This window comes from Pteropus medius, unplaced genomic scaffold (assembly GCF_902729225.1).
Source record: "Pteropus medius unplaced genomic scaffold, Ma_sr-lr_union100, whole genome shotgun sequence".
In the NCBI taxonomy this organism is placed as follows: domain Eukaryota; kingdom Metazoa; phylum Chordata; class Mammalia; order Chiroptera; family Pteropodidae; genus Pteropus; species Pteropus medius.
Window position 1 is genome coordinate 4729892 of NW_024344374.1, and position 25718 is coordinate 4755609.

The window sequence follows — 25718 nt, forward strand, 5'->3', positions numbered from 1 at the left end:
CTATGATTCTTTGCCAGAATCAGCTTTTTCAACTGTTTTCTTATATGCCTAGCCATAATAGTCTATTCCATATGGGCTAAATGTCTTCAACAGAAAGATATTTCTGGTTTTATAGACCGATGGCTAATGTGTTTTCATTGATACGTTTTACTGCCATTGAAGTCCTGAGTGCAAACTCTTGATGCATTTGAGGGAGGGATGCAGACAAACAGAAACATGATCAGAGGAGAGCAAGTATCTCATTCAGAGAGACTTACCAAGCATCTACTACATGTCTTCATCATGAGGAAACCATTGTAATAATCCAGATGGAAGCGGAGTATAAGCAGTTAAGTGCTACAGAGTGCTAAAAATACTAATGTAGACGAGTCTACGCGTGCAGGTGGTGAGATCAGGGAGGGAGTGTTTAGGTAACAACAGAGGGGCTAGTGGGGAAGCAGATGGTGTGGGAAATGACAGTCAACGGGACTCGATTTTCAAGAAAGTCAAGTGTCTAGGACCAGTAAGCTTTCTGATTCGAGTCATCGTTGCTGAGATGAGGAATACAGAAGGCACAGAGGTGAGAGTAAGGGAGGAAGGATGGCCGAAATGATGGGTACGAGGGTCGAGTTTGAGGGACTGGATATGAACAGATGGTGGCTGGATATGGGGTTCTGGAGCTCAAAGGAGAAATCTAGGCTGGAAGAAAAGATCTGTAAGTTGCCAGCATGTAGGTTGTTTAGTTCATGACCCCAGACTTTATATTTACCTATTAATCCACTCTATACATCAGTGCCAGATTAACGTTCCTAAAATGCCATTTCACTATATCACTCTCTTGCGTAGAACTCTACAATAAAGCTGCATTTTCTATACAATAAAATCACAACTTCTTGGCCTGGCATTCAGGGCCTTCAATGATCTAAGTCATTGATCTGTATTCCTAAAGGCAAGCCCTGCACCCCAGTTAGATTTCCCTTCTCGTTGTCTCTGGAATATGCAGTACATTTCTACCCTTGCTTGCACAGTGCACTTTTTCCTGGAATGCACTTCCTATTAATTTGTATCCTCCTAATTCCTATCTGTTCTTAAAGAGCTAATTTAAAACCTGCATCTTTCATGATCATATTTATGCCAGTGATCACCAATGAGCCTACTGCCAGAGCATGTAAAGGTTCACGGCCTGACCACCTGATAATATTTCTTTGTCTATTCAAGGCATGGTTCATCAATATGGTGGCAGGCAACTATGAAGTGAAGACTTGCTCTATGAACAAAGACACAGAGGTGGATAGCTCAGGAAAGTTTTGCAAATTTCCAGATGTATAATTAGAACATGGTCTTAGTCCATTCAGGCTCCTATAACAAAATATCATAGACTGTTTGGCTTATAAATAACAGAAATTTATTTCTCACGGCTCTGGAGGCTGGGAAGTCCAAGATCAAGGCACCAGAAGATTCAGTGTCTGGTGAGGGCCCGTTTCCTGGTTCATAGACAGTTGTCTTCTTGCTGTGTTCTCTCAGGGAGGAAGAGGTGAGTGAGTTCCCTGGGGCTTCTTTTATAAAGGCACTAATCCCATTGATGAGGGCCCCACCCTTATGACTTTTCACTTCCCAAATTTCCCATCTCCTAATACCATCATCTTGGGAATTACGGCTCAACATATGAATATGGGGGAGGATGCAAACATTCAATCTATAACAAATACACAACACTCAATCAGCATTTACAGAATTATTGAGTCATCAGCATCTTATATTCTTAATATACTATACCTTGGTTCTGGATTTAAATGTAGGACAACTACATGTCTTGAGAGCCAGCGGGAATGAATGATAAAGTCCAGTAAACTTACTCTCGAGAAATCCTAGAATATAAAGGCAGTGGCTGGTTCTGGAGGTCCTTGCTTTATCACATGGTGGCTCTGAGTTGCTGGATATGTGGGCTCTCCTCACTGGAACCTCATATTCCTGGTCTCCTGTCATATATTGTACATTCTTAGACAAATTCGGATTAAGCAGCATCAGTGATGCACCACTGATTGGAGTTCCTTGGTAAATGCTCAGTTTCTAAAATATTCTTGGGCTTCAATTTGGCAAGGAGGTTATGTCTCTGACTTGAATATCGTGTCCCAGAAATATTATAAGAAAATATTTCTTAAAAGTCTGTGCATTGCACAGAACTTGGTTATGGCACAAATTATTACTGTGTTGATTTGAATTGCAGTGGTATAAACGCACCCCCAGAAACATAGCAACAACAAAAAATAAAAGCTTCTGTTAACACAGAACACAGCAGCCAGGCTTCTATGTTATTGTCTTGAATTTGGCTGTTATATTGTAAAATGCTGTTACGTTTTATCTAACAAGTGTCTCCTCTGTTTATGTGAGTGAAGGTAAATAATCCGATGCAGTAAAAGTCTCAGGAAACCCCACGCTGTGTACTTTGGAAAGAAAACATTGGACAAATATGCTATCGTAAGGGAAGGGCTTTCTATTTGTAAATTAATTACATTCATATGAGGTTTATTGTCTACATTTGCAAAGTGTGGAGCAGAAAAGTAAATCGAAAGGTTATACTGTGAATACAAGGAAAATACATCCCTTTAAAACAGGTTTCTAGGCATTCTCTAGACACAAATATGTGGCAATAAGAATAATAGTAAATTACATTGAGTATTTACTTATGTGCCAGACATTGTTCTAGGTCCCTTGCATGTATCATCTCATTTAACCTATGTCCTCGCCATATGGGTTAGGTACAGTTATTGTCTCTTCTTTATGTAAGGGAAGACTTAGGTAAAAGAACTTGTTAGAGGTCACACAGGTAGCAAGTGGTAGAGTTGTGAGTTGGACTCAGGCAGACCAACCCCAGAATTTACTGGAACCTCAGTGAGCCCCACCCACATCTCATGTCTCCTACCCCCAAGGCTAATTGAAGAAAGATGACTCGTCTAATTTGCATTGTTTGGTATACCCAACTGAATGATTTGTCCTACAACATTGGAAATTACCTTGGATTATTTGTGTATATGAGTTCAACAAAAGAAATCTACCCTAGAATTCCCACTGTTTTATTCTATAGTATTTGCAGTCTATAGCAGCCTCTGTGTTTTTGATCGAGACGTTTTTATTCTTTGTCTCCAAATTAAGGCTGCACAGACCTGACTGTGTGTGCATGTGTGTGTGTTTGTGTGAGTGTATGTGTGTGTAGAAACCGCCTTTTCTTCTGGACTAAATTGTTGCAGCTTGGTTGAGTGAGGAAAATTTCTCCCACTCACTGAGCCCTCAGCAGACATGTTACGAGAATCCTGCTGCTTGCAACACACCCAGACACAGAGGGGCAGGTGACACTGCGTGTATGCCCAGTATCTCTGGAAGTGTCTGTACAGATGTGAGCTACCGCTGCTGCTTCTGCTTCCTGCCTTAAAATTCCTGGAATCAATACCCACCCACTCTTAACAGCCTCTTTCTCTTTATTTTCAAGGAAAAAAGAAAGAGACAGACTGAAATAGAAGGCAAGCGACAAGAGCTTGACGAGCAGATACTTCTGCTGCAGCATTGCAAGGTAAGCGGCTGATCCACGAACCTCTTCCATTATTAGACATGCAGATCACACTGCAGAGAGCTGGGCAGAGCCTGCCCTGGCATGAAGGCGCTGCTGCGGACTGAACTAGCCCTTTTTCATTCAGTCAGGAAACCATCTCTTGGCTTTTCTTGTGAATTTCTCAAATTCAGGGCATTGTTACAGCATTCACTTTCTGCAAACATGATGAGATTGTAGAGTGTGTGTGTGTGTGTGTGTGTGTGTGGACAGGTTTGGGGGTGCTGTGTGCATGTGAAATGTTGCAGTTATATATAGAAATTGGAAAAGAATTCCCATATGGTGGGCGAGGCAGTATTCCGGGGCTGTGTCTCCAATGCACAGGTGCTGTGTGTGTGTGTGTGTGTGTTTGTTCAGAGGTTCCCATAGATACATTTAACATAATGTTGTGTTTGAAATTAAAAATATGAATAGTTTTCTTTCTTGTTTTGGAGAAAAGGGAGATAAAAGCAGTGTGATATGATAAAGGAGCAACCCTGTGAATTTCAGATTATTTATTCATTTTTATCTCTAACAATTTCGAAAGTGTTTTATTAGAGCCAGCAGTTGGTCAAAAGACAGCGTTTAAATGATTGGACTTGGCTGGGTCTCCATTGCACGAAGTTAAAGAGGGGGGTGGGGAGGGAGCACAAGCTGTTTATTTATTTATTTTTCTTTAAAACGTCATGCACTTAAGCATCGTAATTGATTACAGCTCGGGAGGAAGCTCTGTCACTGTCACAAGGGCTCCACTGGTTACAGAATGTTGCTTTCTGCAGGCTCGGGAATAATGCGAGCACATTCCAGGGCCAGCCAGGAGCTGCCGCTTGCCTTCCAGTGCTCCTGAGCTTTTGGAGGCAAACCTCCTGCTCTCCTTAAGTTGCCGTGACACTGCATTCATAGAACCGCATTGCTCAGAGGGCTGGTTGGGAAGGTGGGGCTGACTTTCAGAGTGATGCTGGCTGTCGATTATTTGAGATTTTTTAGAACAAGGTGAACCTTTATGGTTGCATTTCCCATTCTTTTCTAGAAGACAGGGCTGTGCTAAATGAGTCCTTAAAATGTGAATCATCAGCAAGCTAGCTGCTTATTTCAAATAGCAGCATGACCTAAATCTGCTTAGCATATTTATCAGTTGCCATTAACTTTAGCCAGAGAAATGTGTTTTTTTTTAAAAAAAAAAAAAAGAAAAGCAGCATGATACTGAGAACATTGCCCTTTTCTCTCTGCTTATCATGTAAATTCATTTACGAACCTTTCTTTGTAGAAGCTTGCAATATATCCCATATGCCATTGCTCTTTCTTTAGAACGTTTCTGAGGGAGGATAGAGGGCTAAAGTTAGTATCCTCTTTTTACAAAGAGTGAGGCTGAAAAACACTTACTAGACCGAGTGAATTGTTCAAGGTCAATCTGGACAGAGCTGGGTCTCCGGCTCTGAGTACAGTCAACTATCTTTATAAGAGAACAAAATATACTAAAACCTCACTGAATTCTTGGTTAAATGTGCACTTTTTAGTAAGAGGAGTAAAAGAGGAGAGGCTGTTTTTGACTAGACAACCTCTCTCCTCTTCAAGGTCAATGTGGTTTGTTGCTCTTGCATTCCTTGAATCAGAAAGTCAAGCCATAAACATATGTGAGAAGATCAAGTTTCTTTTGTCCTACTTCTCATCATTCTGAGAGCCAAATAAGATGCCGAACACTGATTCATTGCTAATGTTCAGCTCAGTGTTACAATATTCTGTTCATAGTCCACCTGTCTATTTCTCTTCCATCTGTGTATCCATCCATGTGTCTACCCATGTGTTTATCCATGGATCCATCCAACCATCCACCCATCCTTCCATCCAATCAACAGAAACAACACTAAAAATGACTTAGTATTACATGGGGAAGCAGTGAGATTCCTTCAAGGACTGGGAGACAAGGGAATCAGATGGTTTTTAATGGTTATCCTGGTAAATTTCTCATTTTCTCTGGCTATCTAAGGAAACACCCAGTACTTCGACCAAGGTAATCTTGCTATAACCTTGGGGAGAAACGACTGGAAGTGTTGGTGATTCAATAAGTGGAGACCAGTGCCTTATAATTTTCTCTCTGGGGAAGACCCGTGTAGACAGAATGGAGGCGGATTGCCAGACTTGAGCAATGAAGAAGGAAAGTCCAGAGGGCCTCAGAGTGGTTTATCTGGTACTAATCCTGAAGAGAGACCCCAGCTCTGCGGCGTCCCGAGTTTTTATGCACTGGTGAGCTGGGGTCTGCTGTGAGGCAAGGACAGTCATTCGTCCTCCCCCTCGCCCACGTGAAACTTCCCTCTCGACTCTGCCTCTCTTTGTTCTAGTTCATCCTCCCCAAAATAATCGATTTATTTTAATATAAGGGATGCCTGACTAAGGGATTTGATCACTTTGGGCACCAAAAAGGAATATGTCTACTTCAAATCAGGTAACTGTTGACTGAACTTGAATAGTGTGAGTCATCTTCCCTACGATCATTCAGTGTGCAGCCTCGCGCCTAAATAGTAGTAAATTCATTGAGGTTATAGTTCCTCTGTGAGCTTCTTGGTGGAGACTCAGCCAGCTCCCTTGGTGCAGCAGGCAGCCTTGTGCATCCTCTTGCCCACTCTCAATAATAGTCATATTTTTTTTGAGTGCATAATTTGTGCTTGGTACTTTAAATATGCCCCCTCAATGATGACCATAAAGTAGATGTTACTCTCCCTCTCTTACAAGAGAGGAATCTAACTCGTGAGGTTGAATAGTTTGCCCAAGAACATAGAGATTTTAAGTGGGGGATGCTGGGTTGAATACCAGGACTGTCTGCCTCCATAACCTTGCTTTCTCCAAGACACTGTTTGTTTGTTGTTGTTGTTGTTGTTGTTGTTGTTTTTAAATGAAATGTTTCCTTTTGAATAATTTGTTTAGAGGGGTGTCGACTACCATCCTTACTGTCTCTCTGAGTATATTTTCATGGACTCCAAAAAATTCCTGGAGACATGCCACAGTGATTATTGATAAGTCCTTGAAGTAGAAAATATTAGAAATCTCTCAGTAATTCCTATTTATTTTACCAGTTTACAAAAATCCCAGATGCCCCTTAAGAAAAAAATATTCTCAGTGCAAAGTTAAGTGGAAAATCAATATAATTAGATTTCACATTTATTAAATTGTAATTCTCATGATCAAATAGTCTGTGGACATTTATTCTCATGCAATGAGATGTGAATTATTGAGACAAATTCAGTAGTCTGTCAAAGCAAATGAATAGAATGCAAGACAATAATTTTGGTACTTGTATATTTGACTAATAAATTTGCTAATTAGAATATTTAGGGCTACACACTAACTCCAGAAAATGAAATATTATTACTGTATATATGGACAATGAACAAATTCTATAATGTAATGAAGGACCAAATGCTGAAATATTAGCTGCAACACCTCAGTGATTAGAAAACCTCCAGATACTTTGAAGTCCTGGACAAATTAAACTCAGATTTCTTTTTACAAGATCCTTAACTATGTTTAGTATCTAATATGTGTTATGTGATTTTCAAGAAATGCTCACATAGAGCAATTCTAATAGCACAAGAAAATAGAAAGAAAAAACATAACACTGCATACTCACCACCTAGATATAACCCACATGGGGTTATATCTGTGTTATGTCCTTCTGTGCTTTCTCCCCAAGATATTTTTATAAATTAAGATATATAACTCTTGTTCACATGCCTCATCAGCCTGTGAGTAAAATGAAATTATATTAACATTTGTAACTAAAACACATTAGCCTTGACCTCTTGTTCACATATGGGCTCTTTTCAATTCTCAAACAAAGCTTTGTCATTCTTATGAAATCAAATCTAACATTCTTTTTCTTTATGATTTCTGATTTTGATGCTGTCCTTGGAAAGAATACCCTCCTTCCAAACACTTACCTGTAATGTTTCTTCTACTTCAGTAGCTTTAATCCAGCTAGAGTTTATTTTCCTCTAAGGTATGAGGTAGGAATAACTTTACTTTTTACTGATAGTAAACCAGTTGTCTCAACATGATGTATTAGTTAATTCATCTTTTTCCTCACCGATCTCCATGTCTTCTTGATCACACACATATTTCTCACATATCCTCAAGTCTACCATTTGTGGATTCTTTCTGTTCCATAATCTGTCATTCCTATGCCAATATAGCCTCATTTAATCCCTCTAGGTTTTTAACATATTATACGATTTCATAAGGCAAGAGCTATTATTATTCTCCTTTTGAAAAATTGTTTTGGCTTTTTAGTCCATGGAAACAATTATTTATTGTTTTTATTATGTGTCTTGCAGTATGTGAGTTTTAAAATATAAATCAACAGTTATAGTCTACTAGAACGGAATGAATGTAATATATTCCCTCTTGCCTCTCGGTTGAATTGCCAGAGATTTGTCTATTTTATTGGTTCAAGGTCCCAGCACAGAGTAGGCACTCAGTACATATTGCCATATAAATTCCTTCGGGACTGTCACATTTATAAATGTTTGTGTGACAGAGACAGCAATGTCAGAATCAAATTGCTAATACCACATCTTGAATGTATAAGCTGCCTTGGACTTACTTATTTATGAGCAGAGAACCCTGATTAGAGTTGTTTCTTTAATCGAAGCTATGGAAATTGTCATTATATTTTTTAAACCACAGCCTTTTATTTCAAAAGGACTAAATGAAAAAAACACAAACAACAACAACAAAAAACAAAGCAGTGACTGAATTCTGACCCTGTGAAATATTTATTGTCAACCCACCAAGGTCATTGGCTGAATAGCCCGAAGATATGAGGTGGCTTACTGCAAAGATATTACAGTATTTCTCATTATTACGAACATTTAGCACTAATTTTAGACTTTTCTCAATTATTAGTATGTGTGAAAGGCCAGTTTCAAATTTGAAAATATCGAACAGATGGCCAAGGTACAGAGTGTAAAGGGACGTTTCCCCATCACATCTTCCCTGTAAACAGAGCTTGAATGGAAGTTAAGACTTGGTTTCTTCTGTCAGAAGTCTTGGGTCAGCTTCTGTGTGGACTGAATCAGGTAACAAAACCTCACAACCAAACTGAGATCTTAGTAAGAGTCAGTGGGGAGGAAGAGAAGTGTTCCAGGAGAAAGGAGGGGGCACACGAATGAGTGAGAAGACAAACACAACTATTTCTCCACCCTGAGTTCAATCCATTTTCTATTACAGAGTTCAAGTTATTCAGGTTCTAACCATCATCCGCTAACACAGTCAATGTCAGTTACAGGTGAATGAAAGATTTGGAGTAAAAAGTAAAATCATAGAAATATAAGAATAAATTACAGTTAAACATTTTTATAATCTTAGGGTGAGGAAGTCTTATCTATATATCACACCAGAGCCAGAACTATAAAGTAAGAAGATTGCTATGTATGCCTTTATAAAAATTATAAATGACCAGGAAAAAAATTGGAAACTTACTACTCCTGATTCATCTCCCAATTCCCACTCTCCCCGCATCTAACCTAAATACTCCTCACTGTTTACCTAGATCACCTTGAAAATTTGCTTAATCTCAGATATCTGTAGATTAAAAGGATTTGATTCATCATGTTGTACACTTTAAATAAATATAATTTTATTTGTCAACGACACTTCAGTAAGTCTGGGGCGGGGGGAGATTGATTAGATAATCTCTAAAGTCTTTTTAGCCTAGGATTTTTATATTTGCTAAAATATAGTGCATATGCATGGTTTTTCGGTAATTCATTCATTCAACAGATATTTATCATCACCAATTATAACCTTGCATGTCCCTCTGTGGACTAATAAAAGATACAGCCCCTGATTATTAGGGACTCAGAGTTAAGTGAGAGAGAGAATATCAATATGGAACTCACTGTTAGAGATGCTGGAAAATAGTTATCCATGTTAGCGAGCAGTGCCTGACGATTTTGTAAATTCTGTTTGAGAAAAAATAAAAATAAAAGATTCTTGGGTAGTCTGATGCAGAGGCAGGATAGCAGAGGGCATTGGTTGGCTTCACATCTCCGATCCATACCTTACTAGGTGTGTGACCACAGATAAATTCCTTGATATTAACGTCTACCTTGGGATTTTTGTGAGAGTTTAATGAATTTATATGTAAAGCACTGAAAACAGTCAGAGTTCTGTAAGAATTATCATTATCATTATCATCTTCATCACCCAAAACCATGGCTTCAAATATCAGTTACGTATTGATGACCCCCAAATGGGTGTCTCCAGGCCCAGCAGCTCCTGAATCCCAGGCTCTGTTTCCAGTTGCTTTCCTGACATGTCCACTCAGGTGGATGTCATATTTACAAGCCTCTCAAACTTAACATGCCCCCAGTGGAAGTTTCGGTTTTCTAGCACTTGTTCAAGTCGTCTCGAGTTGCTGTTACCACCATCCATGCTTTTGTTCAAACCAAATATCTTGTTTATCACCTTTAATCCCACACTTTTCCACATCCACAGTATTTAATCTGTTGGCAGGTTATGCTGACTCTACAACACATCCCCAAGCCTTCCATTTCTTTTGCTACTCCTCTGTTTCAAGCTAACGTGCTCTGTCACTGCAACAATGTAATAGAGTCCCGTCCCTTGTACTTTGTAGTCCTGTCCCTTGTGATCTGTTTTCTTCCTATTGTGCTTAGAGCAAATGCCAAACTTCTTGCAAGGCTATAAACTCCTACCTAATCTGACCCCTGCTTTCCTCTCCATCTTCAACTTGTTGTACCCTTCCTCCTCCCACCCCTCCCCAACTCATTATGGTCCAGCCACTAGGGCTTGCTTTCTACAAACACACCACTCTATCCCACTTCTGGGCTGTTCCATTTGCCAGTCCCTCCACCTGAATGCCCTTCCTTGGATCTCAGATCGCAGCTCAAATGTTCAAGACTCAGAGAGACCTTTCCCACCAAAAGTGTCCTCCCTTGGTCCCTGTTTGGCACATCGTCCTGTCTACCTCCTGCCATGCCCGTGTCATACTCTGAAATTGTCTTACATCCTTGTTTATTGGGACAAAGGCTCCATGAGAGTGGGGATTTGCCTATCTTCCCAAGCGGTGTCTTCAGAACCTGGCAGAGTGTCTGGCATATAAGGAAAGGATGGGGACACTGCTACTCCTGAGGTGGGGATGTAGGAGGAGAGAACAGGTTTGTATGAGGATAAATCGTTCCTTTTTGGATCAGTATGTTTGGCTAGCCAGTGGGAAAGCTTGTGCATCCTTCAGGCTTTTGGATCATCCCAGATCCTCACGCAGTGCTACCTAGATTGTGATCTTTGGACCCGCAGCATCAACAACAGCATCACCTGGGAGCTCATTAAAATTCATATTCCCAGGCCCTACCCCAGATTTACAGAATCTACATCTCTAAGAATGGGGCCCTGGAACCTAGATCTTAGAGAGCTCTCCTGCTGCTCCTCAGGCATATCCAGTTTGATAAACTCTGTTCTCCTAAGCTGGAGAGACCCGTAGAGCAAGAACCGGAGGAGCTCTCTCCATCCTGTCTTTCCGGAGCCGCTGTCAGGGCTCTGTCTGTCTGCTGCCGGCTCTCCCGCTGCTCTTTCCCTGTCTTGACTTCATGGTTGCATCCACTTGATAAATGGCAGTTCTTAGCACCTGTAAGCTATGATACTTTTTAAAAATATATATATGTGCTTTGGACAATAAGGACAAAAAAAGAAAAACATTTTTAGTTTTCACTTCCACTGAGCTCTGCTTGTCACTTAATTCTGAGACACTCAAGCAGCTAGTGAGAGTAAGAACAGTGCCGGGGAGCCAGTGCTTTGATGGACATGCGTGATCAGAACACAGTGTGTTATAATTCGAGGCCCCGACACAGTCAGCCCTAAGAGGCAACACCAGGAGACCTGCAGTAGGTTGAGGAAACCTTTGGAGGTAAAGATATTCGAATTAGTGGTCTCCCCTGACAGCATTACTTTGGAGCCAAGTGAAAAATCAACTCTGCTTTTCTGTGTTTGTAATGTCAGAACACCTGTGTGAAACAGACTTTCTGGAGACCATGTCTACTATCTTGTTATGTTAGTTGCTCTCTTTCTGGCTCCAGCTGTTGGGGATATTTTGGTGATGTCACTACCATATCCAGAGAAGAGACAAATCTAGGGGCACATGGGCTTTTGATGTTCATGATCACCAGGCTGCTTTCCTCAGAGGTACTGACTGATGGCTGGGGCTCAGTCAGCCAGAAATGAGAGCCCTTCCCTTGGTGGCAGGAGGCACCGTGTGAAGACAGCAGAGAAAACTTTCCAGAGAGCAGCCACTTCCTCGCGTGCCAAGAAGCCCGGGCCACAGAGCATCCCGGGGGCAGAGAAAGCCAGGACCGCTGGCAGCTGCCTCTCCAGAAGGGTCCACGTGCAAAGACCAAGATCACCGCATATCCATCTCCCAAGATCCTAAAATGGTTTTTACCTTCTATGGGTTGAACTAGATTAATGTCCAATATTTTAACACCGGAAGCACTCTGAAAGTGTGACACCTACCCGCCACTCCTCACCCAGCTCTGCCCCACCAACTAACGAGAGTGAATTTTCCAGTTTACCCATTTGTTCACTGGAACTGGGCTAAGTGCAACAGTGAGATGCAAAAGTGAATAATGAGGAGCTGGGAGTCTAGAGGAGGGGATGATCGAAAAAGAAATCATTTGAGGACATGCTCTAGGGCAGGGGTCCCCAACTCAGTACCAGTCCGTGGCTTGTTAGGAACAGGGCCTCACAGCAGGAGGTGAGTGGCAGGTGGGGTAGCAAGCGAAGCTTCATCTGTATTTGCAGCCGCTCCCCAGCGCTAGCATCACCGCCTCAGCTCCACCTCAGCTCATCAGGCATTAGAGTCTCATAGGAGCACCGGTCCCTGGTGCCAAAAAGGTTGAGGACCGCCGCTCCGAAGTATGTCCTCTGCTCTAGGAGACAGAGCAGGGAGCCACTGATTCTGCCAGCCGAAGTGAAAGAAGGCTTTGTAGGCTTTGTAGGTGAAAGGGGTAGAGGCCAAGGGACGAGGATAAACGACAATAATAATCATTTCTCTAGTACTAAGTATGGGCCCAGCACTTTCAGTATATAAATTCATTTAATCCTCATCACAAGCCCGTGATGGGCACTGTTGTCATGTCCATTTCACAGATGAGGAAACTGATGCTCAGTGAAGCTAAGGAGCCTGTCCAAGGTCACGCAACTAGTAAGTGGCAGTCCAGCTCCAGAATCCAGTTTGTAAACCACTGTTCAACATGGCCTCTTGCAGTTTGTGAGCACAACTTGTCTGGGACATATGAGTGGCTTGCCTGGAGAACAGTGGTTCTGAATATTTTTTTCTTCTGTAACCCACTTAGGAAAGGCAATCAATTTATCTCACCAATTCTTACTTTCCGGAGGGGGCAGGAATATCTCTTTGATAAAGCCTTGGAGAATATAGTAGTTGCTAGGGCTGCCATAATAAATACCACAAACTGGGTGGCTTGGACAACAGAAATTCATTTGGTCACAATTCTGGAGGCTACAAGTCCAAGATTAAGGTGTCAGCAGGGTTAGCTTCTTCTAACGCTCTCCTTGGCGTATAGTTGGCTTCCTCTAAAGGTGTCTTTACGTGGTCTTCCTCTTGTGTGCCTGTGACTTAATCTCTTCTTGTAAGGACACCAGTATTGGATCCCACTGGTTTAGAGTCCACCCCAATGACCTCATTTAACCGTCAAGGTCCTGTTTCCAAATAGAGCCACATTCTGAGGTCGAAGGGGTTAGAACTTCAACATACGAATGGGGTGGAGGCACAATTCAGTCCATAAGAGTGAGCACCATAGTAAACGAATTATACTGTGAGTTTTTACACATGATTTTATATTATTTAAAAATGCTCTGTCCATTTTTAAATACTTTTTTATACTTTCCTTGGTGGTAGATGCAAACTGTTTATATATAATACATTTACAGGCATCGTGTTACCAATGACGCGTAACTGTTTAAGCTTATTGGAGCGAGGGGTTGGTTCCTGTCTACAATCACTGTAGCAGTACAGTTAGGAATCACATATGAACAGACTTGTCTTTAATTAACGGAAAGCTACAGGTCAAGTGCTATAAATATGCTCTCTACGCACTCTAAGAGAAACCAAACAGATCTCCACCAACAATGATGTATAATTACAAAGCAAGAATAACACCAGTGAAAATCATGGTTACCTGGATACCACACTGATGATGCATTGCTGACACAAAGTCCACTTGGAAGTGCAGGCGTTCCGGCCATCGGAACTTGCTCCTGTGCATCCAGCAGGGTCTCTGCAGTGCTGAATGGCTGCCAGACTTCTCAGTTGAATGATAAATCAGAACCACTAGTGAATTCTGACTATTACTAAACCTTAGTAATTTTTAGTAATTCTTTTATAGGTTCATAATAAGTAGCCCTTAATCTCATGTGAAAACGAGTCTATGGAATTATGATTTTTCACTAATAAGAGCAACAGAAAGAGAACAATAATGAGTATGAATTTTGTGTCCATAATATTAGAGACATAACTCAACCCTCTCACTTATGTAAATCCCATTTAATTGGCTCCAAGCCTTACATGAACTGGGACTTAGTCATCGTGAGAGTTCCCTTTCCTTCCACCTTACTCACCCTGCCTAAGGAGGTCAAACAAGATTCTGACAGACGTGCTGTCAGGGAGCCAAGGAACCCAGCGCTTACTCTCTGTCGACTGGCTTCATAGCATTATTCTTGGCATTGCTGGGAAGAACTGGTCACATGCCCTGCTTCTAGCAGACTTGGCTATTCATCCTCACAGTGCTCCATTCCTGTGACCACCCATCTCTCCACCAAGGTGCTCAGTTATGATGCCCAGAGTCCAGCCTCTACAGACATCCAGAAGCTGCCATCTGCCATTTAGGATTCATGTAGTGGAAACTCAAATAAAAAATTCTTTCATATGTTTTCCTTGCTCTTCATTTTAGTGAGTTTTGACCTGCCTTTCTCTTGACTTATTTTATTCCCCTTCTCAAAGCAGTAATCACACCTTTCCAAACATTGACCTGAAATACATTCATTTCTCTCCAGGATATAGTAGGACACTGGCGCTGGAGGGGTACGTGATTTTAAGACCACTGCTGAGGATGGTTGGGATTCGTGAAAGAGTTTTTAAGAAGAGACATGACATAGATTAATCTTTTAAAAAGACTTTTTGATGGACTGGGTATTATGTGATCTTAAGAGATTTTATAATGCACCTGTAGTTTCATCAGAAAATACCCTTATTTTTTAGAGATTCGTACTGAAATATGTATGGGTGAAATGCATGATGTTTGTTATTTACTTCGTAATGCTTTGATGAAAAACGTGGGAAAATATGGCAAAATATTTATAATTGTTAAATCTAAATGGGGTTCATGGGCATTTATTATATAGTGTCCTCTGTTTTTCTCTCTGTTTTTATTTTTATTTTTTTATAACAAAATGTAGAAATAAATCCTTCTGATGGCTCTCTAGGGATTGGATGGGAAGGAAGTAGGGAGCCAAGTTATTGGGGAAGTGAAATCAGTAATTTGGGTAAAGACTGATGAGAGGTTGTGCTAAAACGCATCTCTGGTTGCCGCGGACACTGCGGGCTGAAAGGTACCCATCCGGTCTGTTCTCTTCTCTCATTCCCACAGTCGAAAGTGCTTCGAGAAAAATGGCTGCTGCAGGGTATACCTGCTGGCACTGTCGAAGAGGAGGAAGCCAGGAGACGGCAGTCTGAGGAGGATGAGTTCAGAGTCAAACAACTAGAAGATAACATTCAGAGGTAGGTGCTCCCCCCCGCAGGGCTCCCAGGTTGTGGTTTTACAGTGCAATAACCACTACTGTCCTGTAGGGGGCTATGCTCAATGCTGTCACCTTTTTCCAGCACTTTAGTATTATCTTCCTAAACGGAGTCCACACATTGATATCACTTAAACTCTTCCAGATAACCCAGAATTATTAATCTGAGTACTAATTTTTATATTGGACTGTCATACAGTTTAGTGATATCTTCAAGAACCAATGAGGTACTGTAAGCTGCTTGGCCCTTCACTAAATGCCCCCTTTTGAGTTCTATCAGCTTCTGTCTTTTTTCTCCTTTGGCTTGGGCTGTTAGCTGTTTTTGCTGCTGTAGTGGGTCTGTTTTCACTTTTGCTACATTCGATCAATTTGAAATGGGAAAATGGTAGCCAAGGGTCTTGGGATGGAAATGAGGAGTATACCAGCCCCGAATGAGGGTGCCCCTGTGTGTTATGACCCTATGCTCTAACAATTAACTTTGTATTGTCTACTTTCACTGCTCAGAGGGCGAGCTGCTTCCTTTATGGTCCTCAGCCAGGCTCTGACCATTTCATTCTGGGAGATAAGTGACCTTCCTGTGACCAGCGGCTGCCCAGGCTCATACAGGAGCAAAAATGTAGGTTTCCACTTGGGAACTGTAGCCGTGCTGGGTCTCAGGACACCTAGCCAGAAAGAGGAGGTGGCAGTGGAAGGTGGCGAGGGTAGATGACTTTATCCTGTCCCACCATATTCTGCCTGAAATTTCACCCTGGAGAGCTTCATTTTTTTTTTCCTGAGGTTATTGTCTCTTTTAAAATACAAGTGTCATAGCTACCTTGCTACCAGCCATTTATTCCCAAGAGTAACTGAAGACTGTGAAAGAACCTAGGGGACTCGAGTAGGCACCAAAGGGAAAAGCTCCAGAGGCCTGTGCCCTTTCTTTGCTTGGGCCCCATAAAGAGCTCTCAGAGCAGTTTGGCTAAACTTTGTTTGTGGGGGAAACTGGGTAAGGAAAAGTTTTTATGGGATATGTGTGTATGTGTACATAGACATAGACATACATATGTGTGGATATATACTGTGTGTACACATACTTTTTCTTAGAATACAAAAGGTAATGTATATATTATTACCATATATATATATGGCATTGGAAAAAGAAAATTTTAATCCTGTAAATCCTGGTGTAAGCTTGTGAGGACAGCAAAGGCCAGAGCTTCTTGTTAGAAGCCCAGAGAATAGAAAGGGGAGGGAGGGAAGAGGATGAGGTAACTCAGGGTCCTGAGCTTCGGGGGTTCCCTCTCCTTAGAAGTGGCTCAGCTTCCTGCATCTTAGACATGATGAGGGAGCCAAAGATTATTGGAAATATTGACAATAAATTAGAGGGGGAAAGGCAGCTCGGAGAAATGGTTTTATAGAAGATTTGTTTTTAAGTCTCAAGTGACAAGTTCATAGTGCTTTCAGCTGCAGTGAGAGTTGACACCATATCTCATCTCTTAGTCTTTACTCTTGTTAAAAGTTCCAGTCATTTTCTTGTCCCTTTCTTACTGGTTTTACATGATCACAACAGATGAGTCTGGTGCAAAGTAGATGCTCTACAGCTATGTGTCAAATAAAAGAATTGAGACTGGGTGCACTGTGCATGGGGAGAACCCTGCCTAACAGAGGAAGCCTGGGAATTTGCTCTCCAATCCAACTTGGAAAAACCCTAGGGACCAAGTGGCCTGGGCACAATCTATTCACAGCAAGAACCGTGGTTCAGATTTTGGGGGAGGCAGCATTGCATAATGCTGCCTTAAAAATCAAATTGAGAATCTGATCTTTATGTAGTTGAGAATTCTGGAAACGGTCTACAGATCTGATGTAGCAGGACTACTTAATAAAGAAATTCTAAAAGAAAAAAAACCACTTTGTTTGAAGCAAAACAATCTGTAGATCTTTAGATTTGGGTCCACTAATCTAAGTCCCGCCCAAGCAACAAATTAGAGTCTCCTAAAGAGATATATGAACTCTTTTCAAATTATAAAATGTGTTAGTGCAGTTGTGCCCTGTATTTTGGTCCATGTTGGCCAACCAAGAGTAGCTTGAAGAATCTGAAGGAGCAAGAGAGAATAGTAACCAAAGAACAGGGAGAATGTCTATAAGGAAGATTAAGGGAAATCTGGGTATTTTAGTTTAGATCAAGAAAAGATAGTAGCAGCCTAACTCAGAACTTCAAGTGTGTAGTTCAAGATTTTAGGCCACCTCATAATTTTTTATGTCTGGGTCATTCTGAATGTGATAAAGACTTAAAGCATGAGAATTAGACATATGTCTATTTTCTTAGATATCTTCAAGAAGAAAAAACATAACCTCCTTTCTAATTATGATTCTAAAATTCTTTATAGGCCAGTAGCAATACAAGAAGTTCCAGGTTTACAGATGTTTTATTCCAAAATGTTAATTGTAAATTGGTGGTGGTTTGGAACTGAAAATGTTGCCTCACTTCTCAAACTGTAATATACTGTGCTTAGATTTAGAAGGCAGCCCACAAGGAGGGAGGAAGGAAGGGAGGGAAGAAGGGAAGAAGGGAAGGAAGGAGGAAGGAAGGAGGAAGGAAGGAGAAGGAAAAAGGAGGGAAGAGGAAGAAGAAGGAAAAGGAAAGAGGAAGGAAAGGAAGGAAGGAAGGAAGGGAAGGAAGGGAAGGAAAAGAGAGAGGGAAGGAGGGAGGAAGGGAGGAATGGAAGGAGGGAAGGAAATATGTAACTAGACTATTAAATCCTGGGTCTTAGAATCACCTGGGAAGCTTCGTAAAAATACAGATTCCCAGACCTCATTCCAGGAAATTTTGATTCATTAACTCAGGTGAGGAGGCCTATAATTTATCTTTTTTCTAAAGAATGCGCCAAGTAATTTTGCAGGCTTAAGAACAGTTGCTGTAAATGGAAAAAAAAAAAAAAGAATAGACCATAAATGAAATTCCATTTTAATACCTAGAAACCCCCAAGGGAAGTGAGAATTAAATAGTGTTTATAAGAAAATTGATTTCACACAAACAGATAAAGAAGGACAACCCTGACCTTTGATTTCTAAGACCGATTTCTAAGCCTTAGTGCTTTGACTCAGGGAAATTTGAAACCTACTTTGGGACTCGCGTAGGTGGGAATAGAATCATCTATCTGGCATAGAGCTCAGGTCTGTCTGCCATAGGCTCCACAGTGGAGCCAAGCTACCATATGAACTTGATTAGAAACAGTCTTGGTTTAGCAGACTAAGAGTAATACAGGTCAGGAAAGCTGGCCACTTTCCCAAAGGCCAGAAAATTCTACCATATTTTTCAAAGATTTCTGGTTGAAATTAAGAGCCCTGTAGCCTGAAGTGATGACATCAAGGTGGCAGGAAAGGTAGCTAACTGGTCACTGCAATGGATAAATAGCTTATCATTCTTTTGCACAGGTTTTCCTGGAGCAATGTCAGGATCCCCAGTGTATTGATTATATTCTTGGCTCACTGGAAACCAGAAGAAAATAGGCTAAAATAATTAATAATAATAATATTAATAATAATAATAATTGTTGAAAGCAGAATCTATATACAGATTTCTGTTTTTAAATTTTCTTTTTAAAACATTTCAAATGCCACATCTTCCATATGCTTTACTTCCTGTTGGAGTGCCATATTGAGAAAGCCCAAAGGATTGTTTCTGAGCCCACTGTCAACCATTGTCCATGCCATCAGTGTGTGCGATGGGTTCCTGGGGGCCACATGTGGGCCTCACATTGATGCTTTTGAAGAGTTTGGACAGTTAGATCCACACTAGCCCTGTCTACTTCACATCTGCTCCAATCAACAAGTCTTGTTGCTTGCACTATGATTTTCCCACTTAAGAGTCTCTATCTAATGTCATCAGGTTTTATTCAAGGGTTTAAAATGTAGTGTTCATCGCTTTCTTTGATTAGTGAGAAATAACGGGGAAAATTTGCTCCTTGCCTTGGAATTAGCCCAGTGAAGATGAGAAACCTCATGGTGTAGTAAATGGAAATGGAATGAGCTGTCACAAATCCAGAGTGTTAATTTTAGCTCTGCTGAAAATTTGCAATGTGACTTTGGGCGAGTCTCTCGTTCTCTCTGATCTTGGATTTCTCATCTCTTAGTGAGACGTCTTTCAGGATCTTAAGAGCTTCGGTATTCTGAGATTCTCTAATTTGGGAGATTGGCTAGAGATCCCCTTTTTGAGCAAATATAGCTGTGCAGGGAAATATCACTATTGTGGAAGGAAGTGGTTTTGGAGACAGGTCAGAATTGGGAAAAGAGGTTAAGTTCTCAGGAAACAAAAGCCCCTTTAGAGTATGCAAAAACGAGTATGTGTAAGTGACTCATCACAGAGGAGATTAATTCATCTGAATAGCTGTCAGTTGTAAAATATGTCACATCAAGTATTCATTGACTAAGATATTAAAGTCTCAGTTACACACCCAGAGAGGGCCATACAACTTAAAAAAAAAAAAAAAATTCCAAGATGCAAGTAGGCTAGTTCATTTCTGCTTCTGAGTTACGATTCTCAGAGTGCCTCTGTTGGTCTCTGATGGGTACCAGAATTCACTGAATTTTCCACATTCTTAAGTCTCGGAGCAGAAGACTGGAGACATCAGGCATAAGCATCTTGGGGTTTTGGCAAGCAATAAGATGACAGTCACCCACAAATAACTGTTCTAGAAACGGCAAGCACAGAGATGTTCATTGGAAACACAAAGGACACTTGCTTGGGATTCACTGTGTTCTTCCTGCTTGCTATTTTTCACTCCATGGCGCACTGTTCTTTGGCAGCAGGGCGTGGGGCACTTCGCACTGGCCTTCCACATCTCCGCCCTCCCGGCCTGTGCCCGCCCCACACAGCCACATTTGGCAGTCCAGCTCTGTTCTCATTCCCATTTTTTTTTTTGTTTCACCAAAATAAAGCTAAACATACTAGAAACCGTGTCATAACATAGTGGTGTCACTATATAGTCTAATATTCATTGGTCTCTTACTTTAGTCTGGTACTGACCTAGCTTTTTGGCCTCCACGAATTCATTAATTTTCTCATCTCCTCCTCATAACGCTCCCATGAAGTAGTGGTGACGATGATGATGCCCGTAATACTGTTGGGAGAACTGAGGCTTAGTTGTTGCAGTAACATGCTGCCCAGAATGACCCTATTAATGAATGAAAGAGTGGGTATTTGAACTCGGCTCTAACTCCAAAGCACAGCCTCAAAAATCTCAACTAGAGTTGCTATTTTAAGCTAAAAATTTCTGAAACCTGTGATATTCAGTAAAATCACACTAAAGTTTACCGCATGGTGTAGGTGGGTGGACAGGTAATAATGCACCTCTGTCCTCAGCCCCAACAAATGCTCCTTCAGAAAACAGTGTAACAAAGGTGCAAAGAAGACCCCCAAGGGGCCGGGTTTGAATCCTTTGTGAGTGATCATCGTGACTGCTGAGGCTGCCCCCTTCAGGTTCTTTCAGGAAACACAGGCTCCATTTTCAGCTCTGTTCCTTGGTCTCTTTCTGAAGCCCTTTGCTCCTGAGTGCACTTTCTTGGCTGTGTATGTACAGCCTAAGTCTCTGCGGGACACCACATGCAGTTGGTTCTGAAAAGGGCTCCTGATATAGCATGCTGATTAGAAACCTGGACCTTAACGTTTGATTGACCCTGGTTTGGTCCCTAGTTCTACTTTCGTGACTTGTTTGATCTCGGATAAGTCACGTAACCTCATTGGACCTGAGTTTCCTCACTTGTACACTGGGGATAACAATGCCCACCATGAAGAGTTGTTGTAACATGTGGAGATCACGTGCGTTTGTGAAATGTCGAGTGCGGTTGGCTGTCAGGAAGTAAGAGTAGTGTCATTGCTATTGTTTTCTCCTCCATCCTTCTAGAACAGGGTTTCTCAGCAGCAGCACTGTTGATATTTTGAGCTGGATAATTATTTGCCGTGTGGGCTGTCTGGGCTTTGTGGGATGTTTATTTAGCAGCATCTCTGGCCTCTACCCAGTAAATGTCTGTAGCACCACCCCTCCCCTGCTCTGGGTCACCACAATCAAAAATGTCTCCAAGCATTACTAAATGTCCCCTGGGGACGGGGGGGTGGGGGGTAATAGCCTTCAGTGGAGTTACAGGTGTTGATACTAAGATAAAAATTACCCATCAAGTAGGTTCAGAATACAGAACCCTAGAAAGATTTGTAAAGAAAACATTAGTGATTCTCATTGCAGAATGACATAGTTTTTCAGTTGCTTGAAAATATGAGGTTTCTTTTAAGCATTGAGCTGTGAAAATCAGTTCTGAGTTTAAAAGAAATAGTTGCCTTTTTTTTTTTTTTTTGCATCTAACGCTGTACCGATTTTGCAAAGACAGTGATTTTATGACAGCTTGTAAAACCGTAGAATTTTAGAGTATGCATAACTGAGGTGTTATCTGGATCCGCTTCTATCCGACACTTGAATTTGCAATAAACTCAGTGAGTGGGAATCAATAAACCAGTCTCTTTCAGAACACTGAAAGAGTTCGACACTCGCTTCCTCAAAAAGTAACACCCAAGTCCACACTGGAAACAACCCTCATTCTTATAAAGGATCCTCTTACGGGATGAAAATTATGCTCTCTGCAGTTCCCACTGGCTCTCTGGCCCCTGCCCTGCTCTCCTGGGACTACACAGAAAAGTCCCTCTTCACAGACTCTGAAATCTGGAGGCTTATGGTCTATGGTCAGCTTGGGAAGCTGAGACAGGTAAGGGAGGAAGCACTCCGAAATTGCCCTCGAGCATGTCAGCTGTGCGTGTGTGTTTCTCGGAGGCCGTGATGGAAAAGCCTGCTGCCAGACGCTCCCCAGGCTCTTCGTACTCGGGTTTTGTAGGCTCCATTATCATCGCTTCATTATTGGTCAGGCGAATTGGATTGAAAGGGTCCAGAATTATGAAAATAGTGGGAGAATGCCATCCATACACTGGCCACTTAAGAGCCACTTTTGGGGAATGCTTGCATTTTCTGGCCATTTGAACAATTGCTATAATTGAAGGAATTGTGCAAAGTCAACTTTCTTGGCAGCTAGCCCCAGACTTTTTGGCCTTTGATTGTCATGCCTCGAGTTTCCCCTCTATAAAAAACTTTGAAAATAGTATTTTTTCTGCCCCTCTAGCTTGTGATATGGTCGCTTCTCACCCCTCTATATTCTTGATGGAATGAAAGCATCAGGGCCTTATTGATTTTTTCTTGCACAGTCTTCATTAATTGTACTTCTTAAAGGCAGTGGATGGTCTCTTGAGCCCTTTCCAGCAAGGACAGTCTACAGTCTTAAAACATGGAGACCTTAAAGTTTGGTGGCGGTGGTCCAGTGACCATGGGGACCCAGGCAGGCTTTGACAGGGAACAGGCCGGCATCACTAGGCCCTGGAGCCAAGTTGATCTCCTGGGCACAGTCCCACTTTGTATCCCCATCTTTTCACTTCTTTTGCCCCAGAGAAGAGTTCCAGGGGACCCAGGCTGCTTGAGGCTTGTCACTGCCTCTATTGACCTTTCCAGTTTCTCCTTCCGTCACTCGGGTGCAAACCTTGAGCCCACCAAGGCAGCAAATGAGAGATGAGATGCACGAACCCTCTTCCATTCTAGGATTCCAGTTTCCTAGCAGACTCGTGCAAGGACACGAGAATAATCATCCCTCTTCTTCTCCACCCTAAAAGCAACCTCTGCCATGAAGGATTCTTTGGATTTCTCACCCGTGGTGTGACCCTAACAGTGGGAATTTCAAGCCGGGTGAGAGGAGAGGGGCACACAGCAATAGATGGGTTAGGTCGAGGACACCTTTATTAGGAGGGCTGTATCCACATCCTTGTTCCCCTCCCTTTTTTGAGAAATGATTTTTAGCACATTTGGAGCACATATGCAGTTAGATTTGCAAGATGAAGAATTAAGGGTTATTATGCTCATGGATTCTGAGTCAGGAATTTGAGCAGAGAACAGCAAGATGGCTTGTCTGTGCTCCACAGCATGTGCGACCTCAGCTGGGGAGATGCAGATGGCTGGAAGTGACTCAAGGGGCTGGGTGCTGGAATCACCTGGAAACTTCTTTATTGCATGTCTAGGGCCTGAGCTGTCGGGCAGGGGGTGGGTATCTCAAAGACTGAGACTAATGTCCAGGGCACCTCCACGTGGCCCCTCCATCGGCTTGGCCTTCTCACCGCATGGGAACTGGGTTCTGACAAGGAGCGCCTCAAGGGACTGTGTCTGGTGAGTGTCTGCAGAACAAGTACTACAAGAGACCCAGGGGGAAGATGCAAGACTTCTTCTGTCTTTGTCCCCAGAAGTCTCATAGCATCATTTCTGCTATGTCGTATTGGCATCAACTGAGCCACTAAAGCCAACTTTGTCTCTTGATGTCAGTGGTAGAGTCACACTGCAAAAGCGCATGTGGGATGGGAGATATTTTTGCAGCCAGATTTGGAAAACACAGTCTGCCTCAGAGCTTAGATTGTTTGTCGCATATTGGAAGCCTAGCTTTTATTATTACGTATGTTTGTTTGAATGTTCCCTTTATTATTCTTTATTTCCTCTTTATTTTTATTCAACTGCACTTTTGATGCAGTTAAAGAAAGGGTTGAGGGATGGAGGCCTAAGTGTGACTTACCTAAAGCCACACCGGAATTGACAATACTGTGCCTTCTGCTGACCAAAAGGGTCTTCCACTTCACTGCCTAGCCTTTTGATCTCCTTCGAAACAGAATCTCTGTTGGAACAATACCCACTCCAGGGATCCTGGAGGCTCCTGTTTGTTTCTCCCATATAGAAAGGCAAAGGAAAAAAGTGAATAACATCTGAATGCTTCCAGTGCTCAGAGAATATCTGTGAGGATTCAGGGGTGCTTCTGCCCATGTACACTGTCACCCCAGTCTGAGTGCCTGGAGGAAAGATTTTAAGCACCGCCATACTCTGAGGCATGAAGGTTGCCACCTTAGCCAGATTCTGGCTAGGAGGACGGGACAACTCTACACACCAGTGGCATTCAAGGCACTGCTGGGCCACATGGCTCCTTTGTGCAAATTAGGAAATGCAGCTCCACATAGGGGTTGCCACTTAGAAAGACCACTGGCTGGACTCAGCCGTTTTGCTCCCTCGTCCTTAAGCAGAAATAATCTACACAAGCATGTACAGTGGCCCTTCTTTCTTCTTGGTCTCCACTGGCCTCCTTCTTCTTGGTCATTAAGATATTCCCAGTTTCCCCTATTCTTACTTAACCTCAGGTAAGAGCGGAGGAGATGACGATGAAACTTTTTACAGGCTACTGGGGACCACAGACAAGTAATCCGATCAATTATAAAAGGATGGGAAAGCTCTTATTAGGGAAATCCGAATAGAGTCTGTGGGAACATACACATGGGAGGGGTATTTAATACTCAGATTAGAGAGAGCAGGTAAGACTTCCTAGAGACTTAAGGAGTGCAGGTAAGACTGTGTTTTTCAGCTGTTAGGCAAATGGTTTTCTTTTCTCATTACATGACGTTACGTTACGTTGTGTTACGTTTAATTTAACTGGTCTGCATCCGTCTTAGATCATCCATAAGATTGTCATGAGGGTCAAAACTAACCTTTACTCTAGAAACAGGGCCATCAGCGTTATACTTGCTGGCTTCAAAGCCAGGGTCACCACTTACTGCCTCTGTAACTTTTTTTTTCAATCACAGCTGGCATATGCCTGTGTAACTTCAGACAAGTTCCTTTAGCCTCTCTTTACTTCAATTTTCTCTCCTACAAAAGAGAAGATAACAATAATGAGATAAATTTTATTGGGTAGTGGTAACTATTAAATTAATATGCTCAAAGTGCTCAGAACTGACTTGGGGCCCAATAGATTTTACCTTTTTTTATAAAAATAAATGAGTGATGTGACAATATATAAATAACCCCAAATTGTTCGATTTTACCCGACTCCCTCTCTAACCTCAGAAACAGCTGGAAGGGATGTTTAAGCTTACTTAGCATGCCATTTCAGAAGTCAGTTGCAGCTGGACATGCAAAGCCAGTGGTGACTCTGGAAGCATCAGCCCTCCCCATTGTGAAGTCCAGGCAGAGGAAGGAAGGGAGGCTGGGAGCATAGCACGAATTCAGAGTGGCTGCTGTTTTACAAAGGCAAGAAGCTTCTGTCCCCAGGGCAGCTGCCCCCTCCCAGGCTCCCCCCTGCAGTGCAATCAGTTCACCTCTGTGACCCCCTGAAGCACTCTACGGGAATTCCAGGACCGGTCAGCTAAAGTAGAGGATGAGAGAAACAACTGCAAGGGCAGAAGAAGTAGGACAATATGATAGATGGATTTGAGAAGAATCTAGACCAATTGCAAGCAGAC

At 42.0% G+C, this 25718-nt stretch overlaps 1 protein-coding gene across 5 annotated transcripts in view; it reads left to right on the top strand.

Moving 5' to 3' along the window:
- The window catches only part of PALM2AKAP2 (PALM2 and AKAP2 fusion), a 301504-nt gene that overhangs the window by 56920 nt on the left and 218866 nt on the right, over positions 1 to 25718 (top strand). For all 5 annotated transcript variants that reach the window (XM_039870672.1, XM_039870670.1, XM_039870673.1 and 2 more), the window contains exons 2-3: positions 3467 to 3547; positions 15235 to 15365. In XM_039870672.1, the coding sequence (XP_039726606.1) occupies positions 3467 to 3547; positions 15235 to 15365 (212 nt within the window). The remainder of the gene's footprint in view (positions 1 to 3466; positions 3548 to 15234; positions 15366 to 25718) is intronic.